The sequence below is a fragment of the Salvelinus fontinalis genome, unplaced genomic scaffold, assembly GCF_029448725.1.
Source record: "Salvelinus fontinalis isolate EN_2023a unplaced genomic scaffold, ASM2944872v1 scaffold_0310, whole genome shotgun sequence".
Classification (NCBI taxonomy): domain Eukaryota; kingdom Metazoa; phylum Chordata; class Actinopteri; order Salmoniformes; family Salmonidae; genus Salvelinus; species Salvelinus fontinalis.
In genome coordinates this window covers 152,501-167,500 of record NW_026600519.1, presented here as the reverse complement: position 1 = coordinate 167,500, position 15,000 = coordinate 152,501, and the positions used below count along the sequence as shown (strand labels likewise).

Below are 15,000 nucleotides of genomic sequence, written 5' to 3'. Positions count from 1 at the left end.
CAGCTGGTAGAGCATGGTGCTAGCAACGGCAGGGTAGTGGGTTCGATTCCCGGGACCACCCATACGCAAAATGTACGCACGCATGACTAAGTCACTTTGGATGAAAGCAGCTGTTGGCCAAGAACGCCTTGGTTGGCTAGCGTGTGCTCTTTGTTGGGCTAACTTGGCTACTGCCGTTAGCGCTGGGCTAACGTGGCTACTGCCGTTAGCGCTGGGCTAACGTTGCTACTGCCGTTAGCGCTGGGCTAACGTTGCTACTGCCGTTAGCGCTGGGCTAACGTTGCTACTGCCGTTAGCGCTGGGCTAACGTTGCTACTGCCGTTAGCGCTGGGCTAACGTTGCTACTGCCGTTAGCGCTGGGCTAACGTTGCTACTGAAGTTAGCGCTGGGCTAACGTTGCTACTGAAGTTAGCGCTGGGCTAACGTTGCTACTGCCGTTAGCGCTGGGCTAACGTTGCTACTGAAGTTAGCGCTGGGCTAACGTTATATGCTCTTGGCCAGTGGTTCTCAAACCTCTCCTCGGGGACGGCTCTCCCAGAGGAGAGGTTTGATAACCAAATAGAATGTTATTGGTCACATGCAGATGTTATTGCGGGTGTAGTGAAATGCTTGTGTTCCGTAACAAAATGTGTAAAAGGAGTAACAAAAAGTCAAGGGGTCTGAATACTTTCCGAAGGCTCTGTATATAATAGGTAGGGTGTGTGTTCACCGTGGGGTCTGTGTTCGTGTGTGTGTTACTGTGGAGTGTGTGTGTGTGTGTTCTCACCGTGGGGTCTGTGTGTGTGTGTGTGTGTGCTCACCGTGGGGTCCGTCCAGAGGGAACACTTGCGACAGTGTCTACAGGGAGCGCCAGGTGAACGGGCGTGTTGACAGAAGTGGTTGTATCCACTGATTGGCTCTCGGCACAGGTAACACATGTAGCCTCCACAACGACACCACATCCTGTTACAGCCCTCAGACTTCACCAGACCTGTTCCACACTTCACACACTTCCTGACCCGCGCCGCCGTCATCCTCTCCTCACTGTAGGGGACAGAGAGGGGTTAGGACCCTAGTTAGGACCCCAGTTAGGACCCTAGTTAGGACCCTAGTTAGGACCCTAGTTAGGACCCTAGTTAGGACCTGTTCCACACTTCACACACTTCCTGACCCGCGCCGCCGTCATCCTCTCCTCACTGTAGGGGACAGAGAGGGGTTAGGACCCTAGTTAGGACCCCAGTTAGGACCCCAGTTAGGACCCTAGTTAGGACCCTAGTTAGGACCCTAGTTAGGACCCCAGTTAGTGCCCTAGTTAGGACCCCAGTTAGGACCCTAGTTAGGACCCTAGTTAGGACCCTAGTTAGGACCCAACACCAGACCTGTTCAACACTTCCTGACCCGCGCCGCCGTCATCCTCTCCTCACTGTAGGGGACAGAGAGGGTTAGGACCCTAGTTAGGACCCTAGTTAGGACCCTAGTTAGGGCCCCAGTTAGGACCCTAGTTAGGACCCTAGTTAGGACCCCAGTTAGGACCCTAGTTAGGACCCCAGTTAGGACCCCAGTTAGGACCCCAGTTAGGACCCCAGTTAGGACCCCAGTTAGGACCCCAGTTAGGACCCTAGTTAGGACCCCAGTTAGGACCCTAGTTAGGACCCTAGTTAGGACCCCAGTTAGGACCCCAGTTAGGACCCCAGTTAAGACCCTAGTTAGGACCCCAGTTAGGACCCCAGTTAGGACCCCAGTTAGGACCCCAGTTAGGACCCTAGTTAGGACCCCAGTTAGGACCCTAGTTAGGACCCTAGTTAGGACCCCAGTTAGGACCCTAGTTAGGACCCTAGTTAGGACCCTAGTTAGGACCCCAGTTAGGACCCTAGTTAGGACCCTAGTTAGGACCCAACACCAGACCTGTTCAACACTTCCTGACCCGCGCCGCCGTCATCCGCTCCTCACTGTAGGGGACAGAGAGGGTTAGGACCCTAGTTAGGACCCTAGTTAGGACCCTAGTTAGGACCCTAGTTAGGACCCCAGTTAGGACCCCAGTTAGGACCCTAGTTAGGACCCCAGTTAGGACCCCAGTTAGGACCCCAGTTAGTGCCCTAGTTAGGACCCCAGTTAGGACCCTAGTTAGTGCCCTAGTTAGTGCCCTAGTTAGGACCCTAGTTAGGACCCTAGTTAGGACCCCAGTTAGGACCCTAGTTAGGACCCCAGTTAGGACCCTAGTTAGGACCCTAGTTAGGACCCCAGTTAGGACCCCAGTTAGTGCCCTAGTTAGGACCCCAGTTAGGACCCTAGTTAGTGCCCTAGTTAGGACCCTAGTTAGGACCCTAGTTAGGACCCCAGTTAGGACCCTAGTTAGGACCCCAGTTAGGACCCTAGTTAGGACCCCAGTTAGGACCCTAGTTAGGACCCTAGTTAGGACCCTAGTTAGGACCCCAGTTAGGACCCTAGTTAGGACCCCAGTTAGGACCCTAGTTAGGACCCCAGTTAGGACCCTAGTTAGGACCCTAGTTAGGACCCCAGTTAGGACCCTAGTTAGGACCCTAGTTAGGACCCTAGTTAGTGCCCTAGTTAGTGCCCTAGTTAGGACCCCAGTTAGGACCCTAGTTAGGACCCCAGTTAGGACCCTAGTTAGGACCCCAGTTAGTGCCCTAGTTAGGACCCCAGTTAGGACCCTAGTTAGGACCCCAGTTAGGACCCTAGTTAGGACCCTAGTTAGGACCCTAGTTAGGCCCCCAGTTAGGACCCTAGTTAGGACCCTAGTTAGGACCCTAGTTAGTGCCCTAGTTAGTGCCCTAGTTAGGACCCCAGTTAGGACCCTAGTTAGGACCCCAGTTAGGACCCTAGTTAGGACCCCAGTTAGTGCCCTAGTTAGGACCCCAGTTAGGACCCTAGTTAGGACCCCAGTTAGGACCCTAGTTAGTGCCCTAGTTAGGACCCCAGTTAGTGCCCTAGTTAGGACCCCAGTTAGGACCCTAGTTAGGACCCCAGTTAGGACCCTAGTTAGGACCCCAGTTAGGACCCCAGTTAGGACCCCAGTTAGGACCCCAGTTAGTGCCCTAGTTAGGACCCCAGTTAGGACCCTAGTTAGGACCCTAGTTAGGACCCCAGTTAGGACCCCAGTTAGTGCCCTAGTTAGGACCCCAGTTAGGACCCTAGTTAGGACCCTAGTTAGGACCCTAGTTAGGACCTGTTCCACACTTCACACACTTCCTGACCCGCGCCGCCGTCATCCTCTCCTCACTGTAGGGGATAGAGAGGGTTAGGACCCTAGTTAGGACCCCAGTTAGGACCCCAGTTAGGACCCCAGTTAGGACCCCAGTTAGGACCCCAGTTAGGACTCTAGTTAGGACCCCAGTTAGGACCCCAGTTGAGACCCCAGATGGGACGCTAGTTGATACCCCAGATGGGACCCCAGTTAGGACCCCAGTTAGGACCCTAGTTAGGACCCTAGTTAGGACCCAACACCAGACCTGTTCAACACTTCCTGACCCGCGCTGCTGTCATCCGCTCCTCACTGTAGGGGATAGAGAGGAGTTAGGACCCTAGTTAGGGCCCTAGTTAGGACCCTAGTTAGTGCTCTAGTTGAGACCCTAGTTAGGACCCTAGTTAGTGCCCTAGTTAGTGCCCTAGTTAGGACCCTAGTTAGTGCCCTAGTTAGTGCCCTAGTTAGGACCCTAGTTAGGACCTGTTCCACACTTCCTGACCCGTGCTGCTGTCATCCGCTCCTCACTGTAGGGGATAGAGGAGTTAGGACCCTAGTTAGTGCCCTAGTTGAGACCCCAGTTGAGACCCCAGATGGGACGCTAGTTGGGACGCTAGTTGAGACCCCAGATGGGACCCTAGTTAGTGCCCTAGTTGAGACCCTAGTTAGGACCCCAGTTGAGACCCCAGATGGGACGCTAGTTGAGACCCCAGATGGGACCCTAGTTAGGACCCTAGTTAGTGCCCTAGTTGAGACCCTAGTTAGGACCCTAGTTGATACCCCAGTTGGGACGCTAGTTGGGAGCCTGAATAGTCAGATCTGATGGTTCTGGCAGGCTACTTCCTGTCTGTCAGCTGCAGGAAGTCTGAGGAGCTGTGGACAGCAACAACAGGAAGTACTGGACGTGTGTGGTAAGTGTGTTTCTAGTGAGTGTATTAACACTGTGTGTGTGTGTGGAGAGACAGGAAGCATCCGCCTGCTAAACTTCCTGCCCAGTCATCCGAGGAAAAGAGCTGTTTACCCAGTACCCTCTCTGTTGTGAGAGGAACAGGACACAGAGCAGGCGTTTAGCTCCAACCCTGCACTAACACCTGGGGTGTATTCACTATGAACGACGAACCAACCGGGTTCGGCCATTTTTAGAAACACTCATTTTCAATGCAAAACTCTTTGCTACGTTGTTCACTAATGAATACACCCCTGATAACAGAACCTAAGAGCTGGATGGGAACCGTGTTAGAGCAGGGTTGGAACTAAAGCCTGCGCGCCCGGCAGCTCTCTAGGACCAGGTGTAGACTAATAGTTTAGAATAGAAGGTTTTAGGTCCCAGTGTTATCCTAGTGTAACCGATGTGAAATGGCTAGCTAGTTAGCGGTGGTGCGCGCTAATAGCGCTTCAATCGGTGACGTCACTCGCTCTGAGACCTTGAAGTAGTGGTTCCCCTTGTTCTGCAAGGGCCACGGCTTTTGTGGAGCGATGGGTAACGATGCTTCGTGGGTGACTGTTGTTGATGTGTGCAGAGGGTCCCTGGTTCGCGCCCGGGTCGGGGCGAGGGGACGGACTAAAGTTAAATTGTTATCCTAGTCTAGGAGACTCAAAGGAAGGTTTTAGGTCTCAGTGTTATCCTAGTCCAGGAGACTCAAAGGAAGGTTTTAGGTCAGTGTTATCCTAGTCCAGGAGACCCAAAGGAAGGTTTTAGGTATCAGTGTTATCCTAGTCCAGGAGACTCAAAGGAAGGTTTTAGGTCTCAGTGTTATCCTAGTCCAGGAGACCCAAAGGAAGGTTGTAGGGCAGTGTTGTCCTAGTCCAGGAGACCCAAAGGAAGGTTTTAGGTCTCAGTGTTATCCTAGTCTAGGAGACCCAAAGGAAGGTTTTAGGGCAGTGTTATCCTAGTCCAGGAGACCCAAAGGAAGGTTTTAGGTCTCTGTGTTGTCCTAGTCCAGGAGACCCAAAGGAAGGTTGTAGGGCAGTGTTGTCCTAGTCCAGGAGACCCAAAGGAAGGTTTTAGGTATCAGTGTTATCCTAGTCTAGGAGACCCAAAGGAAGGTTTTAGGTCTCAGTGTTATCCTAGTCCAGGAGACCCAACGGAAGGTTTTAGGTCTCAGTGTTGTCCTAGTCCAGGAGACCCAAAGGAAGGTTTTAGGTCTCAGTGTTATCCTAGTCCAGGAGACCCAAAGGAAGGTTTTAGGTCAGTGTTATCCTAGTCCAGGAGACCCAAAGGAAGGTTTTAGGTCTCAGTGTTATCCTAGTCTAGGAGACCCAAAGGAAGGTTTTAGGTCTCTGTGTTGTCCTAGTCCAGGAGACCCAAAGGAAGGTTTTAGGTCAGTGTTATCCTAGTCCAGGAGACCCAAAGGAAGGTTTTAGGTCTCAGTGTTGTCCTAGTCCAGGAGACTCAAAGGAAGGTTTTAGGTCAGTGTTATCCTAGTCCAGGAGACCCATAGGAAGGTTTTAGGTATCAGTGTTGTCCTAGTCCAGGAGACCCAAAGGAAGGTTGTAGGTCTCAGTGTTGTCCTAGTCCAGGAGACCCAAAGGAAGGTTGTAGGGCAGTGTTGTCCTAGTCCAGGAGACCCAAAGGAAGGTTTTAGGTATCAGTGTTATCCTAGTCTATGAGACCCAAAGGAAGGTTTTAGGTCTCAGTGTTATCCTAGTCCAGGAGACCCAACGGAAGGTTTTAGGTCTCAGTGTTGTCCTAGTCCAGGAGACCCAAAGGAAGGTTTTAGGTATCAGTGTTGTCCTAGTCCAGGAGACCCAAAGGAAGGTTTTAGGTATCAGTGTTATCCTAGTCTAGGAGACCCAAAGGAAGGTTTTAGGTCTCAGTGTTATCCTAGTCTAGGAGACCCAAAGGAAGGTTTTAGGTATCAGTGTTATCCTAGTCTAGGAGACCCAAAGGAAGGTTTTAGGTATCAGTGTTATCCTAGTCTAGGAGACCCAAAGGAAGGTTTTAGGTCTCAGTGTTATCCTAGTCCAGGAGACCCAAAGGAAGGTTGTAGGGCAGTGTTATCCTAGTCCAGGAGACCCAAAGGAAGGTTTTAGGTATCAGTGTTGTCCTAGTCCAGGAGACCCAAAGGAAGGTTTTAGGTCTCAGTGTTATCCTAGTCCAGGAGACCCAAAGGAGGGTTTTAGGTATCAGTGTTATCCTAGTCCAGGAGACCCAAAGGAGGGTTTTAGGTATCAGTGTTGTCCTAGTCCAGGAGACCCAAAGGAAGGTTGTAGGGCAGTGTTGTCCTAGTCCAGGAGACCCAAAGGAAGGTTTTAGGGCAGTGTTATCCTAGTCCAGGAGACCCAAAGGAGGGTTTTAGGTATCAGTGTTGTCCTAGTCCAGGAGACCCAAAGGAAGGTTTTAGGTCTCAGTGTTATCCTAGTCCAGGAGACCCAAAGGAAGGTTTTAGGGCAGTGTTGTCCTAGTCCAGGAGACCCATAGGAAGGTTTTAGGTCTCAATGTTATCCTAGTCCAGGAGACCCAAAGGAAGGTTTTAGGTCTCAGTGTTATCCTAGTCCAGGAGACCCAAAGGAAGGTTTTAGGTCTCAGTGTTGTCCTAGTCCAGGAGACCCAAAGGAAGGTTTTAGGTCTCTGTGTTATCCTAGTCCAGGAGACCCAAAGGAAGGTTTTAGGTCTCAGTGTTGTCCTAGTCCAGGAGACCCAAAGGAAGGTTTTAGGTCTCTGTGTTATCCTAGTCCAGGAGACCCAAAGGAAGGTTTTAGGTCTCAGTGTTGTCCTAGTCCAGGAGACCCAAAGGAAGGTTTTAGGTCTCTGTGTTGTCCTAGTCCAGGAGACCCAAAGGAAGGTTTTAGGTCTCAGTGTTGTCCTAGTCCAGGAGACCCAAAGGAAGGTTTTAGGTCTCAGTGTTGTCCTAGTCCAGGAGACCCAAAGGAAGGTTGTAGGGCAGTGTTGTCCTAGTCCAGGAGACCCAAAGGAAGGTTTTAGGTCTCAGTGTTATCCTAGTCCAGGAGACCCAAAGGAAGGTTGTAGGGCAGTGTTGTCCTAGTCCAGGAGACCCAAAGGAAGGTTTTAGGTATCAGTGTTATCCTAGTCTAGGAGACCCAAAGGAAGGTTTTAGGTCTCAGGGTTATCCTTGTCTAGGAGACCCAAAGGAAGGTTTTAGGTCTCAGTGTTATCCTAGTCCAGGAGACCCAAAGGAAGGTTTTAGGTCTCTGTGTTATCCTAGTCCAGGAGACCCAAAGGAAGGTTTTAGGTCTCAGTGTTATCCTAGTCCAGGAGACACAAAGGAAGGTTTTAGGGCAGTGTTATCCTAGTCCAGGAGACCCAAAGGAAGGTTTTAGGTCTCAGTGTTATCCTAGTCCAGGAGACCCAAAGGAAGGTTTTAGGTCTCAGTGTTATCCTAGTCCAGGAGACCCAAAGGAAGGTTTTAGGTCTCAGTGTTATCCTAGTCCAGGAGACCCAAAGGAAGGTTTTAGGTCTCAGTGTTGTCCTAGTCCAGGAGACCCAAAGGAAGGTTGTAGGGCAGTGTTATCCTAGTCTAGGAGACCCAAAGGAAGGTTTTAGGTATCAGTGTTGTCCTAGTCCAGGAGACCCAAAGGAAGGTTTTAGGTCTCAGTGTTATCCTAGTCCAGGAGACCCAAAGGAAGGTTGTAGGTATCAGTGTTATCCTAGTCCAGGAGACCCAAAGGAAGGTTTTAGGTCTCAGTGTTGTCCTAGTCCAGGAGACCCAAAGGAAGGTTTTAGGTCTCAGTGTTATCCTAGTCCAGGAGACCCAAAGGAAGGTTTTAGGTATCAGTGTTATCCTAGTCCAGGAGACCCAAAGGAAGGTTTTAGGTCTCAGTGTTATCCTAGTCCAGGAGACCCAAAGGAAGGTTTTAGGTCTCAGTGTTGTCCTAGTCCAGGAGACCCAAAGGAAGGTTTTAGGTCTCAGTGTTATCCTAGTCCAGGAGACCCAAAGGAAGGTTTTAGGTCTCTGTGTTGTCCTAGTCTAGGAGACCCAAAGGAAGGTTTTAGGTCTCAGTGTTGTCCTAGTCCAGGAGACCCAAAGGAAGGTTTTAGGTCTCAGTGTTATCCTAGTCCAGGAGACCCAAAGGAAGGTTTTAGGTCTCTGTGTTGTCCTAGTCCAGGAGACCCAAAGGAAGGTTTTAGGTATCAGTGTTATCCTAGTCTAGGAGACCCAAAGGAAGGTTTTAGGTCTCAGTGTTATCCTAGTCCAGGAGACCCAAAGGAAGGTTTTAGGTATCAGTGTTGTCCTAGTCCAGGAGACCCAAAGGAAGGTTTTAGGTCTCAGTGTTGTCCTAGTCTAGGAGACCCAAAGGAAGGTTTTAGGTCTCAGTGTTATCCTAGTCCAGGAGACCCAAAGGAAGGTTTTAGGTCTCAGTGTTGTCCTAGTCTAGGAGACCCAAAGGAAGGTTTTAGGTCTCAGTGTTGTCCTAGTCCAGGAGACCCAAAGGAAGGTTGTAGGGCAGTGTTATCCTAGTCCAGGACACTCAAAGGGAAACCCATTTTAGTTTTCCCTGAACACACCCTTTGGTTCTACAAGACCAGAATTGGGTTCTACAGCACCAGGATTGGGTTCTACAGCACCAGGATTGGGTTCTACAGCACCAGGATTGGGTTCTACAGCACCAGGATTGGGTTCTACAGCACCAGAATTGGGTTCTACAGCACCAGAATTGGGTTCTACAGCACCAGGATTGGGTTCTACAGCGTTCTACAGCACCAGGATTGGGTTCTACAGCGTTCTACAGCACCAGGATTGGGTTCTACAGCACCAGAATTGGGTTCAACAGCACCAGTTTTAAAGGGGAGCAAAAGGGACAGACGAGGACCCCTCTTTCTGGCCAGGCATCCGCATGGACCACATTAACCACTTACATTTCCAATAAAATGTTTTATTCAATTTGGTCTAAAACGAGAACGGTAATCCCCTATCCTCGAATACAGGGGGTTCTCCTGAAAACTGGGGATCTTGGCTTTCCAGCCGTACCATACAATCTTTGGTGCAACTTAGTGCCCATATATGGGCATACGGACATAAAAAGGGCAGGTCACACCAACGAGTCCATTTCAAGATTTCCACGAAGAAGATAAATCGGCATGAATGTTGAACCAACGTTGACAGTGTGGTGTCGGTGAAAGAGAAGACTCCACAGCTGATATGTCACTAGGTCGGAACCTGTGACCAATCACAGCACAGAGAGTCAACAAGGTCATTGTACAGACTCCACAGCTGATATGTCACTAGGTCGGAACCTGTGACCAATCACAGCCCAGAGAGACAACAAGGTCATTGTACAGACTCCACAGCTGATATGTCACTAGGTCGGCCCTGTGACCAATCACAGCCCAGAGAGACAACAAGGTCATTGTACAGACTCCACAGCTGATATGTCACTAGGTCGGCCCTGTGACCAATCACAGCCCAGAGAGTCAACAAGGTCATTGTACAGACTCCACAGCTGATATGTCACTAGGTCGGCCCTGTGACCAATCACAGCCCAGAGAGTCAACAAGGTCATTGTACAGACTCCACAGCCGATATGTCACTAGGTCGGCCCTGTGACCAATCACAGCCCAGAGAGACAACAAGGTCATTGTACAGACTCCACAGCTGATATGTCACTAGGTCGGCCCTGTGACCAATCACAGCCCAGAGAGACAACAAGGTCATTGTACAGACTCCACAGCTGATATGTCACTAGGTCGGCCCTGTGACCAATCACAGCCCAGAGAGTCAACAAGGTCATTGTACAGACTCCACAGCTGATATGTCACTAGGTCGGCCCTGTGACCAATCACAGCCCAGAGAGACAACAAGGTCATTGTACACTTGGTTTTCACGAGACATCTGACAAGGTTTAAAACTTCCCGGTGGTCTGTGTTTGAGCTAAAATGAACCATTAGGGAGGGAGAGATAGCAAGGACCCCTCTCTCTCTGGTCAGGCACTTACAAGGCCACCCTCATGGTTTACATCAACACTAGGGAGAGAGAGGAAGGACCCCTCTCTCTGGTCAGGCACTTACAAGGCCACCCTCATGGTTTACATCAACACTAGGGAGAGAGAGGAAGGACCTCTCTCTCTGGTCAGGCACTTACAAGGCCACCCTCATGGTTTACATCAACATTAGGGAGAGAGAGGAAGGACCCCTCTCTCTCTGGTCAGGCACTTACAAGGCCACCCTCATGGTTTACATCAACATTAGGGAGAGAGAGGAAGGACCTCTCTCTCTGGTCAGGCACTTACAAGGCCACCCTCATGGTTTACATCAACATTAGGGAGAGAGAGGAAGGACCCCTCTCTCTCTGGTCAGGCACTTACAAGGCCACCCTCATGGTTTACATCAACATTAGGGAGAGAGAGGAAGGACCCCTCTCTCTGGTCAGTAACTTACAAGGCCACCCTCATGGTTTACATCAACATTAGGGAGAGAGAGGAAGGACCCCACTCTCTCTGGTCAGGCACTTACAAGGCCACCCTCATGGTTTACATCAACATTAGGGAGAGAGAGGAAGGACCCCACTCTCTCTGGTCAGGCACTTACAAGGCCACCCTCATGGTTTACATCAACATTAGGGAGAGAGAGGAAGGACCCCTCTCTCTGGTCAGGCACTTACAAGGCCACCCTCATGGTTTACATCAACATTAGGGAGAGAGAGGAAGGACCCCTCTCTCTGGTCAGGCACTTACAAGGCCACCCTCATGGTTTACATCAACATTAGGGAGAGAGAGGAAGGACCCCTCTCTCTGGTCAGGCACTTACAAGGCCACCCTCATGGTTTACATCAACATTAGGGAGAGAGAGGAAGGACCCCTCTCTCTCTCTCTGGTCAGGCACTTACAAGGCCACCCTCATGGTTTACATCAACATTAGGGAGAGAGAGGAAGGATCCCTCTCTCTCTCTCTGGTCAGGCACTTACAAGGCCACCCTCATGGTTTACATCAACATTAGGGAGAGAGAGGAAGGACCCCTCTCTCTCTGGTCAGGCACTTACAAGGCCACCCTCATGGTTTACATCAACATTAGGGAGAGAGAGGAAGGACCCCTCTCTCTGGTCAGTAACTTACAAGGCCACCCTCATGCGTATCTCATCTCGTTCCATGACCTGATCACATGACTTCCCAGCATGCTCCTTCCACTGGACACGGCACTTCCTACAGCTCTCCTGGAGAGAGGGGGGAGGGGGGGAGAGAGGGAGAGGGGGGGAGAGAGGGAGAGGGGGGAGATTCGGTAAAAACAGTAATGTAGCTTCCAAGGTTTAAGTTACCCCCCTAAATGAATATGTCAGAGATGGTCACATGTTCTCCTCCCCTCGTCTCAATCAAAACACAGGTTACAAAATCCAACATACAGGACACAATAGTGGGACCTGAGTGGAGAGGAGAAATAATGGAAAAGAGGAGAGAGGTGAGGGGGAGGAGAGGAGGAGGAGAGGAGAGGAGGGGAGGAATGGAGGAGAGGGGAGGGGAGAGGAAAGGAGGGGCGAGGTGAAGGGAGGAGAGGGGCGAGGCAAGGGGAGGGGAGGCGAGAGGAAAGGAGAGGAGGGGAGGAGAGGTGAGAGGAAAGGAGAGGTGAGGGTGGAGGAGAGGGGAGAGGGGAGGAGAGAGATGAGGTGAGGGGCGTGGAGAGGAGAGGTGAGGGGGAAGAGAGGGGAGAGGAGGGAAGGAAACTGTAGAAATAATGGAAAAGAGGGGAGAGGGGAGAGGTGAGGAGAATAGGGGACGGGAGAGGAAAGGAGGGGCGAGGTGAAGGGAGGAGAGGGGCGAGGCAAGGGGAGGAGAGGTGAGAGGAAAGGAGAGGTGAGGGGGAGGAGAGAGGGGAGAGGAGGGAAGGAAACTGTAGAAATAATGGAAAAGAGGGGAGAGGTGAGGAGAATAGGGGACGGGAGAGGAAAGGAGGAGAGGGAAGGGGAGGGGAGGAGAGAGATGAGGTGAGGAAAGGAGAGGAATGGAGGGGAGGGGAGGGGAGGGGTGAGGGGAAATATCTTCCTAACTAGTGCACGGCTGGGTGGAGATTGTAAAGTAGAACTAGTGGAATGTTTTAAAAGGGAGTTGTCTACCTTGGCGATGTCGTAAACCAAGTGTTCCCTAGCCACTCTGCTACACACAGCAGCATTTAGCACTGCTACTACTGCTACCACTGCAGAGGCTGCTACAGACAGCAGCATTTAGCACTGCTGCTACCACTGCAGAGGCTGCTACAGACAGCAGCATTTAGCACTGCTACTGCTGCTACTACTGCAGAGGCTGCTACAGACAGCAGCATTTAGCACTGCTACTGCTGCTACTACTGCAGAGGCTGCTACAGACAGCAGCATTTAGCACTGCTACTACTGCTAGTACCACTGCAGAGGCTGCTACAGACAGCAGCATTTAGCACTGCTACTGCTAGTACCACTGCAGAGGCTGCTACAGACAGCAGCATTTAGCACTGCTACTGCTGCTACCACTGCAGAGGCTGCTACAGACAGCAGCATTTAGCACTGCTACTACTGCTACCACTGCAGAGGCTGCTACAGACAGCAGCATTTAGCACTGCTACTGCTGCTACCACTGCAGAGGCTGCTACAGACAGCAGCATTTAGAACTGCTACTGCTGCTACCACTGCAGAGGCTGCTACAGACAGCAGCATTTAGCACTGCTACTGCTGCTACCACTGCAGAGGCTGCTACAGACAGCAGCATTTAGCACTGCTACCACTGCTACCACTGCAGAGGCTGCTACAGACAGCAGCATTTAGCACTGCTACTGCTGCTACCACTGCAGAGGCTGCTACAGACAGCAGCATTTAGCACTGCTACTGCTGCTACCACTGCAGAGGCTGCTACAGACAGCAGCATTTAGCACTGCTACTACTGCTACCACTGCAGAGGCTGCTACAGACAGCAGCATTTAGCACTGCTACTGCTGCTACCACTGCAGAGGCTGCTACACACAGCAGCATTTAGCACTGCTACTGCTACTACCACTGCAGAGGCTGCTACAGACAGCAGCATTTAACACTGCTACTGCTGCTACCACTGCAGAGGCTGCTACAGACAGCAGCATTTAGCACTGCTACTACTGCTACCACTGCAGAGGCTGCTACAGACAGCAGCATTTAGCACTGCTACTACTGCTACCACTGCAGAGGCTGCTACAGACAGCAGCATTTAGCACTGCTACTGCTGCTACCACTGCAGAGGCTGCTACAGACAGCAGCATTTAGCACTGCTACTGCTGCTACCACTGCAGAGGCTGCTACAGACAGCAGCATTTAGCACTGCTACTGCTGCTACCACTGCAGAGGCTGCTACAGACAGCAGCATTTAGCACTGCTACTGCTACTACCACTGCAGAGGCTGCTATAGACAGCAGCATTTAGCACTGCTACTACTGCTACTACTGCAGAGGCTGCTACAGACAGCAGCATTTAGCACTGCTACTGCTGCTACCACTGCAGAGGCTGCTACAGACAGCAGCATTTAGCACTGCTACTGCTACTACCACTGCAGAGGCTGCTACAGACAGCAGCATTTAGCACTGCTACTGCTACTACCACTGCTACTACTGCTACCACTGCAGAGGCTGCTACAGACAGCAGCATTTAGCACTGCTACTGCTGCTACCACTGCAGAGGCTGCTACAGACAGCAGCATTTAGCACTGCTACTACTGCTACCACTGCAGAGGCTGCTACAGACAGCAGCATTTAGCACTGCTACTACTGCTACCACTGCAGAGGCTGCTACAGACAGCAGCATTTAGCACTGCTACTGCTGCTACCACTGCAGAGGCTGCTACAGACAGCAGCATTTAGCACTGCTACTGCTACTACCACTGCAGAGGCTGCTACAGACAGCAGCATTTAGCACTGCTACTACTGCTACCACTGCAGAGGCTGTTACAGACAGCAGCATTTAGCACTGCTACTACTGCTACCACTGCAGAGGCTGCTACAGACAGCAGCATTTAGCACTGCTACTGCTGCTACCACTGCAGAGGCTGCTACAGACAGCAGCATTTAGCACTGCTACTGCTGCTACCACTGCAGAGGCTGCTACAGACAGCAGCATTTAGCACTGCTACTGCTGCTACCACTGCAGAGGCTGCTACAGACAGCAGCATTTAGCACTGCTACTACTGCTACCACTGCAGAGGCTGCTACAGACAGCAGCATTTAGCACTGCTACTGCTGCTACCACTGCAGAGGCTGCTACAGACAGCAGTATTTAGCACTGCTACTACTGCTACCACTGCTACTGCTACTACCACTGCAGAGGCTGCTACAGACAGCAGCATTTAGCACTGCTACTACTGCTACCACTGCAGAGGCTGCTACAGACAGCAGCATTTAGCACTGCTACTACTGCTACCACTGCAGAGGCTGCTACAGACAGCAGCATTTAACACTGCTACTGCTGCTACCACTGCAGAGGCTGCTACAGACAGCAGCATTTAGCACTGCTACTGCTGCTACCACTGCAGAGGCTGCTACAGACAGCAGCATTTAGCACTGCTACTGCTGCTACCACTGCAGAGGCTGCTACAGACAGCAGCATTTAGCACTGCTACTACCACTGCAGAGGCTGCTACAGACAGCAGCATTTAGCACTGCTACTGCTGCTACCACTGCAGAGGCTGCTACAGACAGCAGCATTTAGCACTGCTACTGCTACTACCACTGCAGAGGCTGCTACACACAGCAGCATTTAGCACTGCTACTGCTGCTACCACTGCAGAGGCTGCTACAGACAGCAGCATTTAGCACTGCTACTGCTGCTACCACTGCAGAGGCTGCTACAGACAGCAGCATTTAGCACTGCTACTACTGCTACCACTGCAGAGGCTGCTACAGACAGCAGCATTTAGCACTGCTACTGCCACTGGAGAGGCT

The 15,000-nt window shown here is 51.3% G+C and overlaps 1 protein-coding gene across 3 annotated transcripts in view; it reads right to left on the bottom strand.

The window, feature by feature from the left end:
• The window catches only part of LOC129845457 (E3 ubiquitin-protein ligase RNF216-like), a 107,907-nt gene that overhangs the window by 8,612 nt on the left and 84,295 nt on the right, over positions 1–15,000 (bottom strand). The window contains exons 14-15 of one of the 3 annotated variants that reach the window (XM_055913397.1): positions 11,193–11,290; positions 801–1,023 (exon numbers count right to left, since the gene is read on the bottom strand). In XM_055913397.1, coding sequence (XP_055769372.1) covers positions 801–1,023; positions 11,193–11,290 — 321 coding nt within the window. Of the gene's footprint in view, positions 1–800; positions 1,024–1,873; positions 1,929–3,111; positions 3,220–11,192; positions 11,291–15,000 lie in introns of those variants that run through there. The other 2 variants (XM_055913399.1, XM_055913398.1) reach the window with 2 other exon arrangements.